This window comes from Nanorana parkeri, unplaced genomic scaffold, assembly GCF_000935625.1.
Source record: "Nanorana parkeri isolate BGI_ZX_2015 unplaced genomic scaffold, ASM93562v1 scaffold457, whole genome shotgun sequence".
Lineage (NCBI taxonomy): Eukaryota > Metazoa > Chordata > Amphibia > Anura > Dicroglossidae > Nanorana > Nanorana parkeri.
In genome coordinates this window covers 794,457-814,947 of record NW_017306725.1, presented here as the reverse complement: position 1 = coordinate 814,947, position 20,491 = coordinate 794,457, and the positions used below count along the sequence as shown (strand labels likewise).

The 20,491-nt window shown below is 42.4% G+C and overlaps 1 protein-coding gene across 2 annotated transcripts; it reads right to left on the bottom strand.

Moving 5' to 3' along the window:
- Positions 1 to 3,991: 3,991 nt before the first annotated feature.
- MTRF1 (mitochondrial translation release factor 1) lies at positions 3,992 to 20,444 on the bottom strand. Of its 2 annotated transcripts, none has more exons than XM_018560483.1 (10): positions 20,421 to 20,444; positions 18,589 to 19,014; positions 14,168 to 14,259; positions 10,787 to 10,868; positions 8,796 to 8,903; positions 7,205 to 7,377; positions 7,000 to 7,117; positions 6,644 to 6,784; positions 4,965 to 5,059; positions 3,992 to 4,226 (listed from the first exon to the last, which is right to left on the bottom strand). In XM_018560483.1, the coding sequence occupies exons 2-10, from the start codon at positions 18,995 to 18,997 to the stop codon at positions 4,110 to 4,112; spliced, it is 1,335 nt and encodes a 444-aa protein (XP_018415985.1). In that variant the 5' UTR covers positions 18,998 to 19,014; positions 20,421 to 20,444; the 3' UTR covers positions 3,992 to 4,109. The 2 variants fall into 2 exon arrangements, with proteins under 2 accessions (XP_018415985.1, XP_018415986.1); XM_018560484.1 differs by having other exon boundaries at positions 4,965 to 5,063; positions 6,648 to 6,784.
- Between the last annotated feature and the right edge of the window lie 47 nt (positions 20,445 to 20,491).

Below are 20,491 nucleotides of genomic sequence, written 5' to 3'. Positions count from 1 at the left end.
AAGTAGGTTTGTACTTCACAACTGCTATTTAATCAGTAATTCACCTCAAGCTCATTCCCTGATTATGGATACTTTGTGACTGGCATTTGGAATCTGAACTCTGTCTGATTTCTTCTACCTGATTTTCTACCTAACCGACTTGTATTTGGATCTGTCCTATCTGCTGCTTGCCTTCTGACCTTTGGTTTACCTGTCTGTGCATCCTTCTGAATCTGTGGCAGAATAATCATGACATGGATCCTGCTGACCAGTCGCAGCAACATGATGACAGGTTTGGCCAGATGCTTCAACAGTTTCAAGTTACAAAATGTTCCATGGATCAGCTTCAAGCCTCTGTGGGCAGTCTGGTCTTTTCATTGAAACATTGTCAGATGCAGTTTGTTTTACTCTCTCACAATTTATTTTCTGCCATTTCATAAGTGATTTTCATTTTTTGGTCTGATGAGTGGTGAGGCTCTGGCTTGGGCCTCCACCTTTGTATGCAAAAAAGGGATCCTGTTCTGCAAGAGTATGCAAAATATCTCACATACTTTGCTCCTGGAACCTCTGCTGCAACTCTGACTTGTCAGCAGGGTTCTCTGTCCACCAGTGTGCAATTTATTTTCATATTCTGGCTGCTGGCCTCACCTTGTGCAATGATGCTCTAGTAAGCTACATTTTCTAAAAGTCTTTTAGGTCACATAAAGGACAAGTTGGCTGGTCGAGACCTTCCCATCTTTTTGGATGATTTAATTCCCTTGAGTATAAAAGTGGATATTCATGTAAGGGAAATGCCAGTTAAGTTTCACCAATCACAGCTTTATCTGGTCCCCAAGTTCAAGAATCCACAAACTTCTTTAGTCAAACCAAACATTAGCGCAGACTCAGAGCCAATGCAACAGAAAGAATGCTCTGTCCACTGCACCCTGAATCTTTGCATGTATTGTGAAGGAGAAGGATATTTCGTTAACAACTGGCCCCTAAAATACCTCCTAGGACAGCTAGAAGTATCCCTATGCCATTCTGTTTTCTCTTCACAGAAGTGCAAACTTGTTGCAACGATAGCCATTTCTGGACTTAGGCTTTCTTTGACTCCAGGACCTATTCAGTTTGTCAGTGTGCATGTGGCCCGGGATACTGCATAAAGAACCACTTATCGTTTGTCATTCCTAAGTCTGTCAATTTAATACTGGGGTTGCTATGACTACATGTCCATTCCCCTGACATACACTGGCCCTCTGAGGATTTGTTTGCATGGAGCACTGCCTTTCTTCAGAACTGTATGTCCAAAGTTCTACCTGGCCAGAATCTGTGCACAGTTGAGTCTACTCCATTGCCTGGCCTCCCGCAGGCTTATTCAGACTATGCTGATGTGTTAAGTAAAAGGGAAGGCAAGATTCTTCCATCCCATTTACCCAATGACTGTGCTATTGATCTGCTTCCTGGCATTTCTCCCCCGTGAGGCCAGGGTATAACCCCTGTCTTTACCTGAGACTCCAGCTATACATTAGGGAAAGTTTGGAATCAGGGTTCATCGCAAGTATTTGTCACCAATGGGAGCTGGCTACGTTGTAACCAAAAGGACAATGGGAGCTGGCTACGTTGTAACCAAAAGGATGGCTTTCTCCACTGCTGAATTAATTACGGAGTATTAAATAACTGTGAAAAACCAATATTCCTTGCATCTGAGCTCGTTGTTCACCTCCAGGGGTCAGCCATTTTCATGAAGTTGGATCTACATGAGGCATACAATTTGATCTGCATCAAAGAAGGGGAGGAGTAGAAGACAGCATTTTATAACTATTATGACCACTATGAATACAGGATGTTATGCTGTCCTGACTGTGTAATGCTTCCGTTGTTTTCCAGAATCTTGTTAATGACATTTCCGTCAATCTATTGGATCATTCAGTGGTTCTCTATCTGGACAATACTCCGATTTTTCATCAGTCCCGCTGAAAACACCATCCACATGCTACAACATACAGAGGAAGTGGACACCTTCTAGGATTTCAAAAGAATATCAATAACCTCCTGTGAAAATCCTTGTCCTAGGGGGACAGGAACAAAAAGACTGGGGAAGTCAGCAGGAGGAGGGGCTTTTATAGAGAGGGTTAGGCCTTGTTTAACCCTTTTGGTTCCTGTCAGCTAGGGGTAATTGGATCTAAACCCATTTGTCAGCGCTGCCATGGATATGGCCAGGAAAACATTTCAGGACTATTCGACACACACTAGGGAAAACAGTCTGTATATATACTAAGCTGGAAAATGTCTTTTTGAGTAACCAAAATTGACCTTAGTGGGCCATGTAATTTCTGCCCATGAAGAAACTGAGCACTCTTTTAGACAGCCTACAGCCAAGCTTTTTGAAAGACACTCAACTTTTCCAGGGCTTTGCAAACTACTATTGTTAGTTGTTTAGACCTTAGTTGCCCCGATCACACCCATCATTCATAAAGGAGAGAATTGCAAAGACTGGCCTTCTCTTGGAACTCTTAAAATAAGCTTTTGTGTTTTTCTTGAAGTGGATGGCTCTACAGTTGACAGCAGAATTTCTCAACATTCAGCCTCCGATGAAGCTGTATCCCTGTGGATTCTTCACTAGAACGTCTCCCCAGAAGAGAAGAATTATTCAATTGTAAATTGTGATCTGTTTGCTATAAAACGCCAGAGTGGCACCACCCCCTGCAGGGTGCAATTCACAGAGTCAAAATCTATAGATACCATAAAAATTTGCCGCATCGTCAAAGAGACTAATTCTCTTCAGGTCAGATGGGATGTTTTTCTCTAGATTCAACTTTGTTCTAACCTATTGTCAAACATACTCTTACAAGAATGCCAAAGCAGATGCCCTGTTCCATTCCTTTGAGTCTGAGGATTTGGAGTGTGAGCCATCCCATATCATTAATCCTTTTGGTTTGCCTTGTTTTCAATGAGTCCTCTCAGCCTATGAGACAGTTAATTCCCTAATTTCAGGACTGAAGTTAACACTGGTTATTGGCAGTGCTGTTAACCATCCCCTTGCACTCGTGCTGGTTATTGGCAGTATTATTTAACCTTTGCATTGTTGGCCAGTGGCAGTAATATGTAAACCCCTTCCTCATTGGTGGTCAGTCGTAGTATTATTTAACCCCCTTCCCCCCACACACATTCATTGTCTGTGATCATTATAATTAAGGGATTTTTTTTGTGTGATCAGAGTATGCAGGAGAACCCTTAGGGCCTTTGTCAACTTTTTTTCTTTGCACTTGCAGCGATTTTGCAGTCCCATACCATCTATGGGAATCCAAAACACACTTGAAGCATGTCCAATGTACTAGTCAATTTCTAAATGATCTCAGAAGTGTCTCAAACCGGTGTCAGACTGACTGATGCCATCAGCAAAAGCCCATAGACACAGACCATTAGGTGTTTTTCCACAAGGCCACTGGAAACATGCTGTTCCCAAAGGAATTGTGGCTAAGGGTGTAGAGTACTGCATCCTAAGGGCTCATTCACACTTATTACTTGATTTCAGGTGCATTTTAAATGGGAAGTCAAAACATGAAAAAAAATTAACCAATATTTTTGACAATACAATGCTTACTATTTTCATTTGTACATTGTGGTGCACTATAGCACAGGTGTTTTTTTGTACTGTATTTGTGTGTTCTAGTGCCATTAAGAAATAATGTGACTGGATCACATATACCGTACGTTCATGTGCGTTGCGCACACCATAGTAAAACACATTCTACCATACTATACCACAATGCACAATGTGAATTCAGCCCAAGACTCCCTTTACTGCGGTTCCCCCTGTTTCATTAAATAGGCTGGACCTCTTTCTTAGTAGTTTTGTCACACAAGTAACATGGAGAATTGTAATAAGGACATCCAAAAATAATTTATTTCAAGATAAAATATTCACATATATTGCTTTATTTACAATATCCACATTTATTTGTTTTTTTCAGCAGTATTTTGTATGATTGACATTCTAAAAATCCTACCACAGGACAGGACTCAACAGATGAGGCAGATGTGGAGACTATGATAGAACAGCTGAGCTTATAAAGATCTGGAAACTCCTCAAGGTCTGTCAGGTAATAGACACTGTGATTGACACTATAGTGCTGCAAAGCAGATCTTCATCTGTTTAGACTTAAGGAATCGTTTTCTATGACTTCAAGAAGAGCCTCTGCATCTGCTGACTGCTGTAACCTTTCTATTAAGTCTTCCAAAAGGTCTTCTCCATTTATAAATTCCTAAAAGAAAAAAAACCCATCAGCATGATTGCACCCTCTCTCACACAATGCCATGAAGTTACTTCAGCTATTGTAATAATAAAGGGCAATTTAAAAACAAATGATTGCACATATACATGATACACCAGCCATTTTAAATGCCATATTATTGGAATTATCTTTTAATTTAAATCTGCAGCCATATCTGGATTTCTGAAACTAATTAACTATTCAAACTCTACAGTTTTGACATAAGCAGAAAAAAATCCCCCTTCAATACCAAGATGGCCACCTCATATCAGATACACTATGAGAAACAAGTCATGGCAAATCGTCATTTGGGAAAGGTCAACTGTAGGAAGCCTACTGACAAAACTGGAGACCAGTCCTTTGCCATCTGCTTGACTTTTTGGGTCACAGCTTCCATACAGGTCCTACTTAATAGGTTTTTTACAATAACCAGAGTTGCTGAAATTACCTGGTTAAAGTGCTGAACATGCCCAATTTCATATAATGCCAGGTTTTACATCAGGGCATTGTGCAATGTTGCTGAACATCTTGTGCAAACAATCTACCAAACGTGTTACAGTTTTCTGCTAAAGCAGCTCATTAGAGGAGGTGAAGGCGCAGAAACCGGCTAATTATTATGGATGATGGATGTCACAATGCAGTAACCTTACCAAACAATGTTTCTGATGGGAAAATATCTTGGTTTATGGTGAACTGGACATTTGAAATCTTTGTAGATTAGATACTTGCCTTTAAATTGCGGGATTCAAAGGATATCCGATGGTCCGTTAGTCTGTCCTGAGTGAAATTGTACGTGCGAATTCGGTCAGACTGATCTCTTGTACCTACCTGTATGGGAAATAATACTGTAACTTAACAAAAATATTTGACTTACAAAACTATGTCTAAAAAAATAACGGCCTTCAGGATGATGACTGTAATATTTGCAGCTATTTTGAGCTAATACATTATATTGTAATTATTATAGAAACAACATGAACAAAATTACGATGCATGCAATGGATGCATTTTGTTTTGATGTCTCTAGAACTACAGCATGCAATATCATTTATACAAAAAGTTCAGTTTACTCTTCCTCAGACTATTTGTGGGGGCTGGATAATTTCCAGAAGTATATATAAAAAATAAAGGTCTTAGTTTTAGAGGTCATTGGGATTTTAAAATTACCCTGCATCTGTGGTCAGCAGAAATAAAAATGTACCCCTGCATCAGAGATCAGTACAAGTAAAAAATATGCCCCTGCATCAGAGATCGGTACAAGTAAAAAAATGCCTCTACATCAGTGGTCAGTACAAGTAAAAAAATGCCTCTACATCAGTAGTCAGTACAAGTAAAAAAAAATGCCTCTACATCAGTGGTCAGTACAAGTAAAAACAAATGCCTCTACATCAGTGGTCAGTACAAGTAAAAAAAAATGCCTCTACATCAGTGGTCAGTACAAGTAAAAACATGCCTCTACATCAGTAGTCAGTACAAGTAAAAAAAATGCCTCTACATCAGTGGTCAGTACAAGTAAAAAAAATGCCTCTACATCAGTGGTCAGTACAAGTAAAAAAAATGCCTCTACATCAGTAGTCAGTACAAGTAAAAAAAATGCCTCTACATCAGTAGTCAGTACAAGTAAAAAAAATGCCTCTACATCAGTAGTCAGTACAAGTAAAAAAAATGCCTCTACATCATTAGTCAGTACAAGTAAAAAAATGCCTCTACATCAGTAGTCAGTACAAGTAAAAAAATGCCTCTACATCAGTAGTCAGTACAAGTTAAAAAAAACCAAGCCTCTGCAGCAGTGGTCAGTACAAGTGATACATTTCTGCATCGACGTGTGTAAAAAAAAGTCCCTGCATCAATGGCCAATAGGAGTATAAATGCCCCTGCATTAGCACACTAAAGCACCCCCCCCCCCCCCCCCGGCCCATCAGGTTGTCACTGTGCAAAATAAAAGAACCTCCTCCCAGGAATTGAGGTCAGTGGATGTAATAATAGGGCCCCCTCCAGGCACAGGTATCAGTTGGTATAAAAAAAGAGCCCCCCAGGTACTGTTGTCAGTGTGTGTGGAAAAACAAAAGACCCTCTAATCTAGGCATTGCTGTCAGTGAGCATAGTAGAAGAGCCTGACCATACATTGACGTCTTGTACGCTCCATGTCCTGTTCCATACCTCGTTGTGTCATGGCCAGGACTGTACAGGCACTATCGGACAGAAGGTCACTCCACCCAACAGTGCCTGTAAAAGATTGCGGGGTGCTGGAATGATCTGCTTTCTAGAACCTGCTGCCACTCTGTACAGTGGTTTTAGAGGCTTGCAGCGAGAAAGTGCTGCATGCGGGGCCTTCTCTTCACAGGGGCTGGTTTAGGGAAACCAGAATTAGATATCAGCTAATACAGTGTATACAGTATGTGCTAAACCCACTTGCAGTTTCCTGGAATTTTTCCTTTGGGATAGCTCTTGATTTATTTTCTGTTCAAAGAGTTTAGCTCTAAGCATCTTCATAGCAGTTTCCTTGTTCATAATTTGAGAACGTCCTTCTTGGCACTCCGTTGATATTCCTACATGGGGACAAGGAAAACAGTAGTTCTAAAGTGTATGTACTCACACACTCATATTTGTCTCATGATGTGAAGCTCCCTGCTCAATGCTGTGTGTACGTAGTATAAAAGGAAAGATAAATATTACAGTCTTGCAACTGTAGTTTTTAAACTTAAAGCAGGACTCCAGACAGATTACATACACACATTACTGCAGCTCTGGTATTATTTATTACCTGTAGGTATGTGAACAATCCTCACTGCACTGTCTGTCGTATTAACATGCTGACCTCCAGCCCCTTTAGCTCTGAATGTATCAATTCTTAATTCCTTTGGATCAATTTTAATATCAACCTGTTCAGGACATAAAAATTACTTTTATTATTTTAAATGTAAGACAAACACCAGGACCCAGCTGAATGATACATATATGTGCTTTACCTCATCTGGCTGTGGAAGGACAATGACAGCCATGGTTCCTGTGTGAATCCTCTGCATCCTAGAGGAAAGGCCCACCTGTGGAATCCGCTGAACTCTGTGAACTCCTCCTTCATATTTCAAACGCTTGTATACTCCTTCTCCAGCAATACGTGCAGCTGCATGGTGCAGCCCTCCTGGAACAAGATTAACAGACTTTTCATTAAAGTAGTATTAAGTCTGAGCGTTTTTTACCTTAATGCATTCTCTGCATTAGGGTAAAAACGGCCCAGGACCTTTTTTTTTACCCCAGTCCCCTCCACACATACCTCTCAGCTGTGCTCGTCCCCGCCGCCGGTCCCGGAGCGATCCTCCGTACCCTGAACTTCCGGGGGAGGATACTGATGGCAGAGGAGCCATAGGCTCCTTCTGCCATCAATCAAAGAACTAAGGGGCGTGGCATGCCACAGGGCTGTGTGTGTTATGGACACACGCAGCCGATGCGGGGAGGAGTGTGCACGGGTGCCTCCATTATAACGATGGTGGCACCCGTGCAGGGGGCAGAGGATGGCGGGGACACACTAGAAAACAAAGAAAGAAGAAAAAACAACAACAGCCTCCAGCAAAGGAGGGTCTCCTTGAAGGAGAACTGTTGGGTCAGGGCTTTTCCCCATAGTTCTCATTAGGGTAACGGGAGGACACAAACTAGCGCCCTCCCGTCACCCTAAGCTCAGTATACCGCGAGCTACAACTCGCGGTATACTGAGACGCCACAGCTGAAGCGGATCCCGACAATTATGTCTGGATCCGCCCAGCTGCGCGAGTGACAGCTGGCTCTGCCTATCTAGAGGCAGAGCCAGCTGTACCCGCCCCCTCCCCCAGTCAGCGCTGGCGGATCGGAGCGGGGAGGGGGAAATCCAGCCCCTCCCCTGTCACGGCAGGATCGAGAAGTGAGCTAATGCCGGTATGTGTTCGCTCACTTCCCAATCTACTGAGCCGACCTGTGACAGTCTCATTGTCACAGGTCGGCTAGAACTATGAGGTGAGTGAAAAGCACTCACCTCATAGTTCTCCTTTAAAGGAGAAATGAAAAAAAATTGGCTTTAATATCACTTTAAGCACAACCAAAAACCAAACCTGTACGTACAAGCCGCTGACTTTTGCTGACCCGTGTTCACTAACTGATTAGTACACGGAGGACTAGAGCAAGTGTGAGAGCAAGTATTCCCTCTAAAACACTAATATTTTAAATATCAGATAAACACCATTCTGCAGTATAAAAGTCAGGACCTGAGGCAGACACTGCAGTCAGAGTAAATAGTTGTGTATGACTCCACCATAGCAACCCCAGGTACAGAGCAGAGGTACTGATAATAAAGATAGATTTGGTTACTTGTATCAGCCATGTTTTAAAATCATTTTGAATTATGCTTGAATTTAAACACGGCTGGATTAGAGGGTGTTTTGGTTAATATTTGTCTGGCGTTTTAGTTTTATTGTGAGGAGGTTTAACTGTGAAATGTGACGTTTTACATACAGTTAGCAAGCCATGGCTTCTTTTACAAAAAAAGTACATTAGTACATGTGAAAAAAAAAACATTGTAAAATTTATTACCACAGTCTGCTGCTGTGTAATTCAGGATCTCAAATGTCCAAGACTTGTAGTGTGCATAGTTTTGGTACATGTCAAAAATCTCTCCAGTAAACTGCTGGCAAATATCACCTGAAAAAGAAAGAATTATCTTAGATTATTCATACACACTCCTGAACATGTACATATACCACACACAACAAACCTGCCAAGAGAGGCCTGCCCACTGAAAACTCACGGACCATGAAAGGAGGGCATCCGAGAGGCAACAAAGAGACCAAAGATAACCCTGAGGAGAGCTGCAAAGCTCCACAGCAGAGATTGGAGTATCTGTCCATAGGACCACCTTAAGCTGTACAGTCCACAGAGCTGGCCTTCATGGAAGAGTGGCTAGATAAAAGCCATTGCTTACAGGAAAAAATAAGCAAACATTTTTGCTTGCTGTTCGCCAAAAGGCATGTGGGAGACTCCCCAAACATGTTAGAAGGTACTCTGGTCAGATGAGACAAAAATTTTGCTTTTTGGCCTTCAAGGAAAACACCATGACGCAAACCCAAGTCCTCTTGTCACCCCGAGTACACCACAGGGAAGCATGGTGGTGGCAGCATCATGCTGTGGGGATGTTTTTCATCGGCATGCACTGGCAAACTGGTCAGAATTAAAGGAATGATGGCGCTAAATGCAGGGAAATGTTTTATGGAAACCTGTTTCAGTCTTCCAGAGATTTGAGACTGGCAAGGAGGTTCACCTTCCAGCAGGATAATGACCCTAAGCGAGTGGTTTAAGGGGAAACATTTAAATGTTTCGGAATAGCAAAGTCAAAGTCAAAATTAAGAATCTGTTGCACGACTTAAAGATTGCTGTACATCAGCGAAACCCATCCAACTTAAAAGGAGCTGAAGCAGTTTTGCCTTAAAGAATGGGCAAAAATCCCAATGGCTAGATGTGTCAAGCTTATAGAAATGTACCCGAAGAGACTTGCTGCTGTAATTGCTGCAAAAGGTTGTACTACGAAGTATTGACTTCAAAGTGGTAGGCATGGTGTGTAAATCAAACCTTGACCTTAGAGTTCAGCTTGTATCTCTTTGAAAGTTTTTCTTTACTCTTTGTGTACCATTCACCCTATACTTCTGTTCAATCCGGGGTCGTTTTTCCTCTTTCGCCAACATCTAGAGAGGTTGGCTACACTCCCATGTAGCCTTCATAAACATCCTTATAATACTTGCAACTGTAGTCACAAAAACATCAAGCTGCTTGGAGAAGTTCTTATAGTACCTTTGACATGCTGGTCTAAAATTGTCTTTCTCCTCAGACAACTATTTCCCTTTCTTCCTCTGGTCCATGGTCAGTGTAGTGAACAGAACAGATACAAAACAGCAATGACTGCTTTTCTCCATTTGAGCAGGCTGACTGATTACATGGATTACATCATTGAAGACACGTGTAATACTATTTATTTAAAAACAGTTAGTCTATAATATCACTATGATCCAATTATTTATAGTTTTTCTAGTGGTACCAAAAATCTGTCCAGGCCACTTCAGAATATTATTGTACAGTAAGCAATAAATTACCCCTTTTTACACTTTCTTTGTTTTCTCTATGACATTCCAATGGCATGCAGGAATGAAGTTAAATGAGAACCTTTGGCCCAATAAAATCATGTAAAATGACCTTTGCAGAACCCCCAGGCCACACTGAAATGTAATTACAGACAAGATTCCTGGTCAATGGATCTGCCTTATTGGTTTATAAGGCTGAAGGCTGTCTATCATAATAATGGGTTCATAGGAAGGCAGATGAAGTGAGAAGGGGTGGAGCCAGTGATCACAAAGTTGGTCAGTCATTATATTACAGGGTCACTTGGTTGTTGGGAGTACTTTATAGTAAAACAAAAAAAAACCCTGCATACCAGCATATGGAAGTGCATAATCCTCTTTCACAAACCTGTAATAGTATATACACAAAGATGCACAATGTATAGATTTACAACATTAAATACATGACAGACTGACCTCCAGTAGTTCTGCCAGACACCACCTCTAGTATTGCATCATTCTTGTCATATTTTTCCGGAGGCACAAGAAGTTGCAACAGCTGAAAAGAAAAATTCATTTTTTCAGCTTGAAATGATTATTAGGGATACACATCAACAGTCTATGGATATCATAATAATTAGGGATGCACCGATACTGATACTAGTATCGATATCGGTGCCGATTCCGAGTATTTGGGCGAGTACTGGCTTTATGCTCCCTCGTCATCCCGTGACGAGGGAGCATGGAGCCGGCCTCCCGGCAATCAGAAAGCAGGGGGTTGCTTCATTACACGGAGCCCGGCTTCCTGATTGGCCGGCCAGACGGCTCCGGCTGGGTACCGGAGGAAGGCCGTGTTCTCGCTGGAGAGGCCCCGGGGGTGACTGGCTGGACATACCAAGGTAAGAGTGGACTTTCTTGTTAATTGGGAAGCCGGGTGGAGAGTCTTTATACGCTGCCCGGCTTCCTGGCTGATCAAGAAGCCAGGTGGTGAGTCATTACACGCCACCTGGCTTCCTGAATGGGCTTCTGTTACTCGGTAATTGGTATCGGCGAGTACCGGGAAAAAATTATCGGTACTCGTACTCGGTACCGAAATACCGGTATCGGTGCATTCCTAATAATAATCTCACTACTAGGATTTCTGTCACTCACTGACCAGAATATCGGAGCGTATATCACAGCTCCCCACTGTACTTCTCTCATGGAGACTGGAAATATGTCGCTCAGCTGTGATCTAAAGCCAAAACATTTATTTTAAGTTTTGGAGCATAAATTAGGGTTATAACCCTTGTCAGCTTTTTTTTGTGCCATCTGTGTCCCATTGGGGAGCTTTTCTTTTCACTTCCTGTCTGATAGCCACAACAGGAAGTGATAGGAAATCCCTCCAAATTGAGGGTGGTCAGCAGGGTCACCAAAAATAGTGTCCCAATTGGAAGATTTCCCATCTATTCCTGTTCTGATGACAACCCAAAATGTGGGATTTTCTTTCACTAATAACAATCACCAGGACAAATAGAGAGGGACACAGATGGCAATAAAAGAAAGGTGTTCTAATCCCTCTTTACTTTATCCAAACCTAAAAATGTTTTAGCTTCGGGTGCAGTTTAAAAATTGCTTAGAAGCATATTAACCTTTTTCTGGAATATCGAACATAATGAAGTCTTTTAGATGAGACAATTGTTAGCAAATACCTTATTTGCTAATATGGGGCATTATTATTGACAATGCTAAATTTGGGACATTAGATCAGGACAATAAAATAGCTGTCACCAACATTTCCCCCCGAAAGCGAGCCACAAAAAGTAAATAATCACACATGAGAATCGGAGGCGCAACTAAAAACGATAGGGCTTCATAGCAAAACCTTGGGTCCCCCTGGCTAACTATCTGTAGCGACTGGCAGTGTCAACTATGACAATGTGTGTGACTGATCTTCACATGAAGTATGAATCAAGGACAGGCAGCATAGTCAGTACACTACTGGGGAGTGGTGGGGAAAAAGTTACAGTAGCACATATAATAATACCCATAATGATATTTTATATTATGATAAAATGATTAATGCTCCTGCACACACTTACTGTTCAAACCTAAAACAAACTTCTTTAAATTTTAGCTTCATTAAACTTTTTGTAGAACCACAAAGCTCAACCCTCCTAGGTTTCAACAGAGGTGGAACTCTGGGATTTGTGACTGCATTAGGCATACAGGGTTCATTTCAGTCTGTAGTAGAAGTTTAGAGGACAATAAATCTACACGGCTAAGATAGATAAGAAAATGCCTCTCACTGCACAGAGGGGAACCTGTGACTAGACCAGTGGTGGCGAACCTTGGCACTCCAGCTGTTTTGGAACTACAAGTCCCATGAGGCATTGCAAGGCTCTGACAGCCACAGACATAACTCCCAGAGGCAGATGCATGTTGGGATTTGTAGTTTTGGAACAGCTGGAGTGCCAAGCTTCGCCACCACTGGACTAGACCATCCTGAGGTCAACCCTTCTATACTGGAAACTTCATAGTATAGTTTTTCTTATTAGCCCTCCTAATGGGGTCCCTCCTACCCTAGTAGCTGTGTGGGCTGCTATAGCTATTGTTACGATACTGTGGAGAATATTACGCAACACCTGAGAAGGGCCTATTTACACCAGGGCATTGCGCTAATCGTATGTGCGTTGGGAGGTACATTGGAGCGCCATTCAAATGAATGGCCACGCAACACACCTAGTACACGATAGCGCAAACTAGGAGCATTGTAAGATAGATGCTAGATGCGTTGTACATGAATGGTAGATAATGCTATAAACAGAGCAATACAATAAATATAGCAATCGTTTTGATAAAACAATCAGATAAGAATCAGATCAACAGACTGCACTAAGCCTCACACACACAGCAAAAGAAAGTATAGGCTATTTTCAGTGAGCATATATTTCTAATTATTAGATAATCTGTAATTTCTTTTATTTGGCTTTGACATTTTTATACACTTTTTCTCTTTATTTGATGAAATGTAGATATTTGCAGATTAGTTACCAGAGGAAATGTAGATTAGCTAAGATTTCATCCACACATGTAGTCCGATAATTTTATAGTATTGGCCGGGTTTTGGACTGTATGAAGGTGCACGTAAAGCACGAGCACTGAATTGTACTGCAAAGCAGAAAGCTGCCCCAGATACATAAATAATTATAATACATGCACAGAAAGATGTTTTGCTTACTTTCTGAAGATTAAAGGAGAACTATGAGGTGAGTGCTTTTCACTCACCTCATACATCTAGCAGACCTGTGACAATGAGACTGTAGTAGATCGGGAGGTGAGCGAACACATACCGGCGTTCACTCACCTCTTGATCCTGTCACGGCTCTCTGCCGTGACAGGGGAGGGGCTGGATTCCCCCCTCCCCGCCAGCGCTGACTGGCGGAACGGACGGGGGAGGGGGCGGGTGCAGCTGGCTCTGCCTCTAGATAGGCAGAGCCAGCTGTCAGTCACGCAGCTGGGCGGATCCAGACATAATTGTCAGGATCCGCTTCAGCGTCTTAGTAAATACTGAGCCTAAGGTGACGGGAGGACGCTAGTTTGTGTCCTCCCGTTACCCTAAGGAGAACTATGGGGAAAAGCCCTAACCCCATAGTTCTCCTCTAATAGACATCATAAAATCACTTACATGAATCTGATGTCTTGTACATGTATATCTAAAAAACTGAAACAATCATACATTCCAGTCTTGTGGTTGAAGCTGCCATACAAGAATAACATCTAGGCATGTCTTCTCCCCAATGTGCTAGGAATGTTCACAGAAATAGAACTTTTAAAATAAGTATATGGTTTAAATAAGAATTGGATCGATTATGTCACCTTTGTACGTAGACGTGTAATGTTCTGATTTATAGCATCCTTTTCTTCCAGTGCAAGGCTCAGCAACTGTTCCTCTTCTCTGGATGTGAGATCTAATAAAATCAAGTCATTATTCCAGTTAATGGACAAACTTTTTTGGAGTTTAGACTTTAAAGTGACACTAAACTCTTAAAAATGCATTCAAGTACCTTAAAGCGGAACGTTACACTCAAAAATCAAATTCTACTAATACATCCCTCTATGTATGATGATGAATAATAACATAGACATGTCAGGTGCAAAATGCTGTGATTGTGAAATACTTACACTCGCAGAGCAATCACTTCCTGTTTCGAAAGTGCAAAATGACTTCAGTTTGCCAAAACAATGCACACTGGGATTGCCTTGTCATCAGCAGATCATTGCTGGGAAATATCATCTCAGTGAAAGGCATTGTCCTCCCCTGAGATGATGTGCATGAGATGATGTGCATGGTCACATGTCTAGTCACATGTGTCAGAAATCCAGTAAGTAAAAGAAGAGCTAGTAATCTGTCCTTGGTAAACATGGCCACTGCCAGAAGACTGGGAAAAAAAAGAGAAATAAGGTATGCAAAGAATACAAAGCCGGCAATTATCTAGCAGTATGTGTTTGTAGATTATCATTACTAAACATTTCTAAAGGTGTGTTTGTTGTTATTTTAAAGATATGGGTAAAGGTCCGCTTTAACTATTAACAAAAATGTATCTTATTTTTCGTATCACTCAGCTGTAGATCCTCAAATCATCTCTGAATTGGTGCTGACACTTTCCTTCCTTCTGGGGGGTGGGTACTTTTGTTCCCCGTGGTCCCTGTGTGTGTTGTAATGTAGTCACCACTCCAAGCTCACTCCTGTGATGGACTACAATCTCATGTTTAGTTTACTCATTTGTAGTCCATCACAGGAGTGATCTTGGATCGGTGGCTACTTTACAACACACACAGGGACCATGGGGAACAAAAGTAGCCCCCCTCCAGAAGGAAGGACAGTGTCAGCGTGAATTCAGAGATGATTTAAGGATCTACAGCCGGATGATACACAAATAAGATACATTTTTGCTAATAGTTAAGGTACTTGAATGTATTTTTAAGGTTTGACTCCTGAGTTTAGGGTCACTTTAAATTAAAGATCTTCTTAATTGTTTATTCATGGCTGACCTTGTGCTAGAAGATTAGCCCTTAATAATTGCCTAACCATGGAAAAAAGACAGAAGATTGTGTCCAAAACGACAGAGTCTGGGCAGAATATTTTGAATTTGTATTTCCCTCTGTTGGGAGAAGCACAAAATATTTCGGAAAGTAAAAGGGGGGCAAGTACCGTGTTTCCCCGAAAGTAAGACACGGTCTTATATTTTTTTTGGCTCAAAAAAACACACTGGGTCTTATTTTCGGGTTAGGTCTTACTTTTTTTTTTTTTCCCATGTACAACAATCCAAAATTAAAAAAACTAGAAATGTCGAAGTCAAGAATATGGTGATCATGGCAATCAGGGGTGCCGTACCTTTCCAAGAGATATTTGGTAACCAATCGCTGGGCAGATAGAGCAAAGCGCGCTTTCTCTATCAATTCTTCACAGGCGGAGTACATTTGGTATCACTCCGCCTGTGACAGGAGCCGGCGCTATAGAGGAGGCATCGGCCTATGCGTCTCTTCTCCCTCCGGTGCCGCCTCGCTTCTTCTAGCGCCAGCATTGTTGGCACCGCTGATTCTCTCCCGCCTCCCTTCAAGTTCCCCCTTATCTCACCACCGGCGCTGGGAATGGTCACAACTAGGTCTTATATTTTAGCTAGGGATGCACCGATACCGATACAATAATTTTAGCAATTCCCAAAAATAGTACTAGGTCTTATTTTCAGGGAAACGGGGTAGTTAATTCACAAAGTCCTAAAATACCCTGGTATAATGATCTCAAAGCAGGGTCTAAAGCTGAACTCGGGGACAAATATTACAATATAACAATATGTGTATTCTTACTTTAATCCTGGTGAGCTGCATGTATTTTTTTTTCAGATCTGTGTAGTAATCCAGTGTGTGAAACTTGTTATAAAAACTAGTCCATGCTGCTCTCTCTCCTTGTGCAGGGTGACTGGTCTTGTATCCACCCCTACAATGGTTTTCTGCAGGCAGCCTGTAGTGGGTGGGGTCTGCTTGGCCCCTCCCACAGCTCTGCTTTCTGCACATACTATGCACAGCATACTGAATTTGTCACTGCTACAAGGTAATATCTGGGTTTCCAAAAGGCATTTGGTGCGCACAAAGTGGATTTATATATTTTCTGGCTATCAAGGAATATATTTAAAATGAACGTTTTGTGCCCGGAGCAGTAAACAAGTGTCCGTACTGCTTATTTTTACACTGCATTTTCCCTATCTAGAAACCAATTTTCTGTTTTCAAAATACTTAAGCATGGTGTGATGCTATGCGGTTAACACAAACATCAAAAACTGTATAAGTCCTGATATAGTCAGAAAACCAAAGATCAGATTACTTTTTATGGTAACAGACGGTTGTTATATTCTAAAACAGGGGTCGCCAAACTCCGGCCCTCCAGCTGTGGTGAAACTACAAACCCCATGATGCATCTCTCTCCGGGAGTCATGTCTGTGGATGTGAGAATCTTGCAATGTCTCATGGGATTTTTCCACCACAGCTGGAGGGCCGGAGTTTGGCTACCCCTGTTCTAAAATGTACTGCAACAGCTCTGACATTGTTTAGAGGTCTTCAGCAATCATTCAAAAAGTTACTGGTATCACGCCACAATAAAGTAAAGGGGTAGTGATGAGCCTGGGCTTGGCTATCAAGGAATATATTTAAAGGGTTTCTAAAGTAGATATAGGCAAAATGTTTTTTTAAAAACGCTTTCGCCCGCTCAAAACTGTGACTGACTTGTCTTTCAAATCTTCCATGGCTAGCAAAGTGCAGGAACTTGGCTACAAAATTTTATCCCGATGGTATAGAGTTCCCTGGCTCTTACACAAAATGAGACCTACCATACCTGAACAGTGTTGGAGATGTGGCTCAGCCACAGGCACAATGCTTCATACCTTTTGGTCCTGTCAGAAGTTGAGACCCTTTTGGAATCAGGTGCTGTCTGTGATCCAAGACCTGACCATGACAGACCTCACAGATAATCCAGCGGCCTGCCTTTTGCACATGACAGCGACACCTCATGCCACTTACAAACGCTCGCTCACACGCCACCTGTTGGACGCAGCCAGAGCCTCTATTCCTCTGATGTGGAAGCAACCACACCCTCCGTCGATGGCATTGTGGCTGTCTAAGGTACGAGAGGTATACGCCATGGAGGACCTAACAGCCACCCTGAGAAACACGGAGAAGCAGTTCTTGTCCACCTGGGGAGCGTGGATATATTTCCAACACTCTGCTCGCTACACGGATCTCCTGTCCGGGGTCACGCAAGCACTTATTCCTCCAGCCGTTCCCATCACCCAATAATCGTTACACCTGAGGGGAACTAGTGAAAGCTACTTCACCTTCCCGGACGTAAACGATCTCCCACCAATGGGGAATATGGGCAGTGGTCCAGGTACCTCTCTCCTCCCTCTTTCCTTTCACATGCCTACCAATCCTACTTCTCATGGCTACTTCTGCAATCCTTTCAACCCGCGTATATCTGTTCTCTCTCTTTTTCTTCATCCTGCATGTCTTTATAAGGATATTTGTGAAAATAAAACAAAGATGGAGTTAGGTGTTTCTGCCGTTCGCACGACCCCCTTTTCTCGCCCTAATTGCAAGATACGCCTAGATGACATGCACAGCTACACGATTTTATAATTAATGCTCAGGTAACATACTTCCAGGGGTCGTCAGTAGACTTTGATTTCTGGGTACTTTATGGTTATTCTAGCTCTTGGTACGTCCCAAGAGTACAAGCGGATTTATTGTATATCAGGTTTCTTTGTACTGATGCTTGTATTTTGTGTATTCTGTACGTGTCAAGTTAATAAACGAATTTAAAAAAAAAAAACAAACTGTGACTGACACCCACCCTTCCCAATCAGTTGTGGAAAGGTGCATTTCCCTCCCCGCCTCTCCCACAATGGGGTGGGGGAACGCCCCCACCATAAATTCCGCCACTGATTGGGGTGGGAGGAGGAGTGTAGGTATCAGTTTTGAGTGGGTTTGGGTGAATTCAGGTGAACTGGGTCTGTACCAAACCCAGCCTCATCTCTAGTAGAGGGAAGTAAGAAAACAAAAAGGATGAAGTAAGAAAACATAATTTTGGCAGGAAAATCAAACCATCAACAACATACACAGGCTGATCCAGCAAACCTGCAGTAAGAGAAGGAAAGTCCAGCGAAATAACCACAGGCCTGGAGATGTTAGTGTGGCCGGGGTCTGAGCCTGGATTTAGATCTAGGCAAATCTTGTCCATTACCTACCAGCACACATGGCATCCAACTCTTTGCATTCTTCTTCTGCTTCTTGTATTTGGAACAGCAAAGAACAAAGAGAAGACAGTTGAGCGTGCTGAATGCTCAGAGTTTTGCGCTCCTCTTCTTTTAATGTACGATTTAACATTTCCCCCAGTCGTCCATGCTCCTTGACTAAAGACTGCAAGTAATTCTGCAAGGTAACATTATGCCAGAGAGCACCCATGCCATGAGAGCAGCTTCTTCTTGGCTGAAGCCCATGGACACCAAGAGGGCATCTATTTTCATGGTGTGATCTGAGAACAGGTTGCTTTATAAAAATCGTAGCACATAGTCTGCGAGATGGCTGCTCAAGGGCCCCCGAATGAAAACAAAGAGTGCAGCTCCTCCACAGTGCAAAACCTGGCAGGCGTTTCATTGTGACATCCCTCAGTCCTGCTGACAGAAATGCATAGATGGTTAATATAGTCCACCTTTTAGGTAGCTATTAACTAAACATATCTGCGATTACTAAAAAGCTGCACTGGTAGAATAACGTAGACTGTGATTGCTAAAAAATGCTAGTGGCCTGGCTGGTCCTGGTTTTAGTATCCAGAGACCCAGGGCAAGCATACTGCAAAATTAGAGTAAAGGAAGGACTCCTGACATCCTAAACATCCAGTTATAATTAATAAATAATGCTGAAATGGAATGCGCTCATTAGGATCAATTAGTCCTGTCATGGCCTTGCAGCTCTATATCAGTATAGAGCAGCCTTTTTCAACCAGGGGGCGTACACCATGGGGTTCTTTTTGGCTTCCTCAAGGGTCCGTCTATATTTTCACAGTGTCATGCATTTCCGTGATGCAGGCAGGTTTCTGATGTGAAAAGGGAGGACTCTGATAGGAAAGGCAGGGCTGTTATGTATAGGCGAGGCTTCTGATGTAAAGAGGGCCTCTGATGTCCACTTTGTTGCGTTTATGTGTGGGGACCCAGCTTAAAATCTATACATACCAGACCCGTATCTGGGATAAGGGTCCAATAGGGCTGTTGGAGGGGCCGCAGATTGCTTATTAGATTTTTACATTTTTGATTGGGGTGCCTTGAGATTTTGCATACGTTTAAAGGGTGTTGTGATTGAAACAGCATTGAGAATGAGGGAATTACGGGGCTGCCATTACTGACATCATTCTAAAAATACTAATCATCTCGCTGTCCCTCTGGCTTCAATGCCACTGGCCTGGAACAAGAAATCAGAAATCCTCATCTACATACGTGTTCCAGGCAAGTGACAGTGCATGCAGGCCAGGAGACCCGCATGAAAGCCAGACAGCTAGCATTTTCAGATAGAGACGTCACCTTGAAAGCCTCCATGCTTCTCCCCATTAAATGCTGCCCTTGTAACACAGCAATGACCTGTTTAGAAAAGGACTAGGGGACTAGCCATTCTATGACTTAGATGTCACAAAGCAGTCCTGGGGCAGAGAAGTTGAACCTACTCACTTTCTCAGAACCAGTAGCATCGCCTAAGCCAGAATAACTGTTGCCATCAGTGATTTAGCACATGGGTACTTGGCTTCGAGGCCCCAGTTCATTATCACTTTAGAGATCAGGGACCACCACAAAGGTGACAATGTCCAGCCTCTGAGCACAAAGGTTTTTATGCAATGTAATATACTTACATTACAGCTCAAAGCTACCCTCACCTTACAACCAGCAAAGTCTGAGGTCAGGAGATAAAGACTACAACTCCCAGAGTGCACAGGGAACAGACGACCTATGTACGGAAAGCGGCTAGTGCCAAACGTCATCGTACATTCGTCATTGCTATACTGCCATAAACAAGGCCCCACCGCACATACAAAATAAAGCTATCAAGATGCAATAAACTCACCAACTGCATCTTCCGTGTACGCAACAGACAATGTTCTAA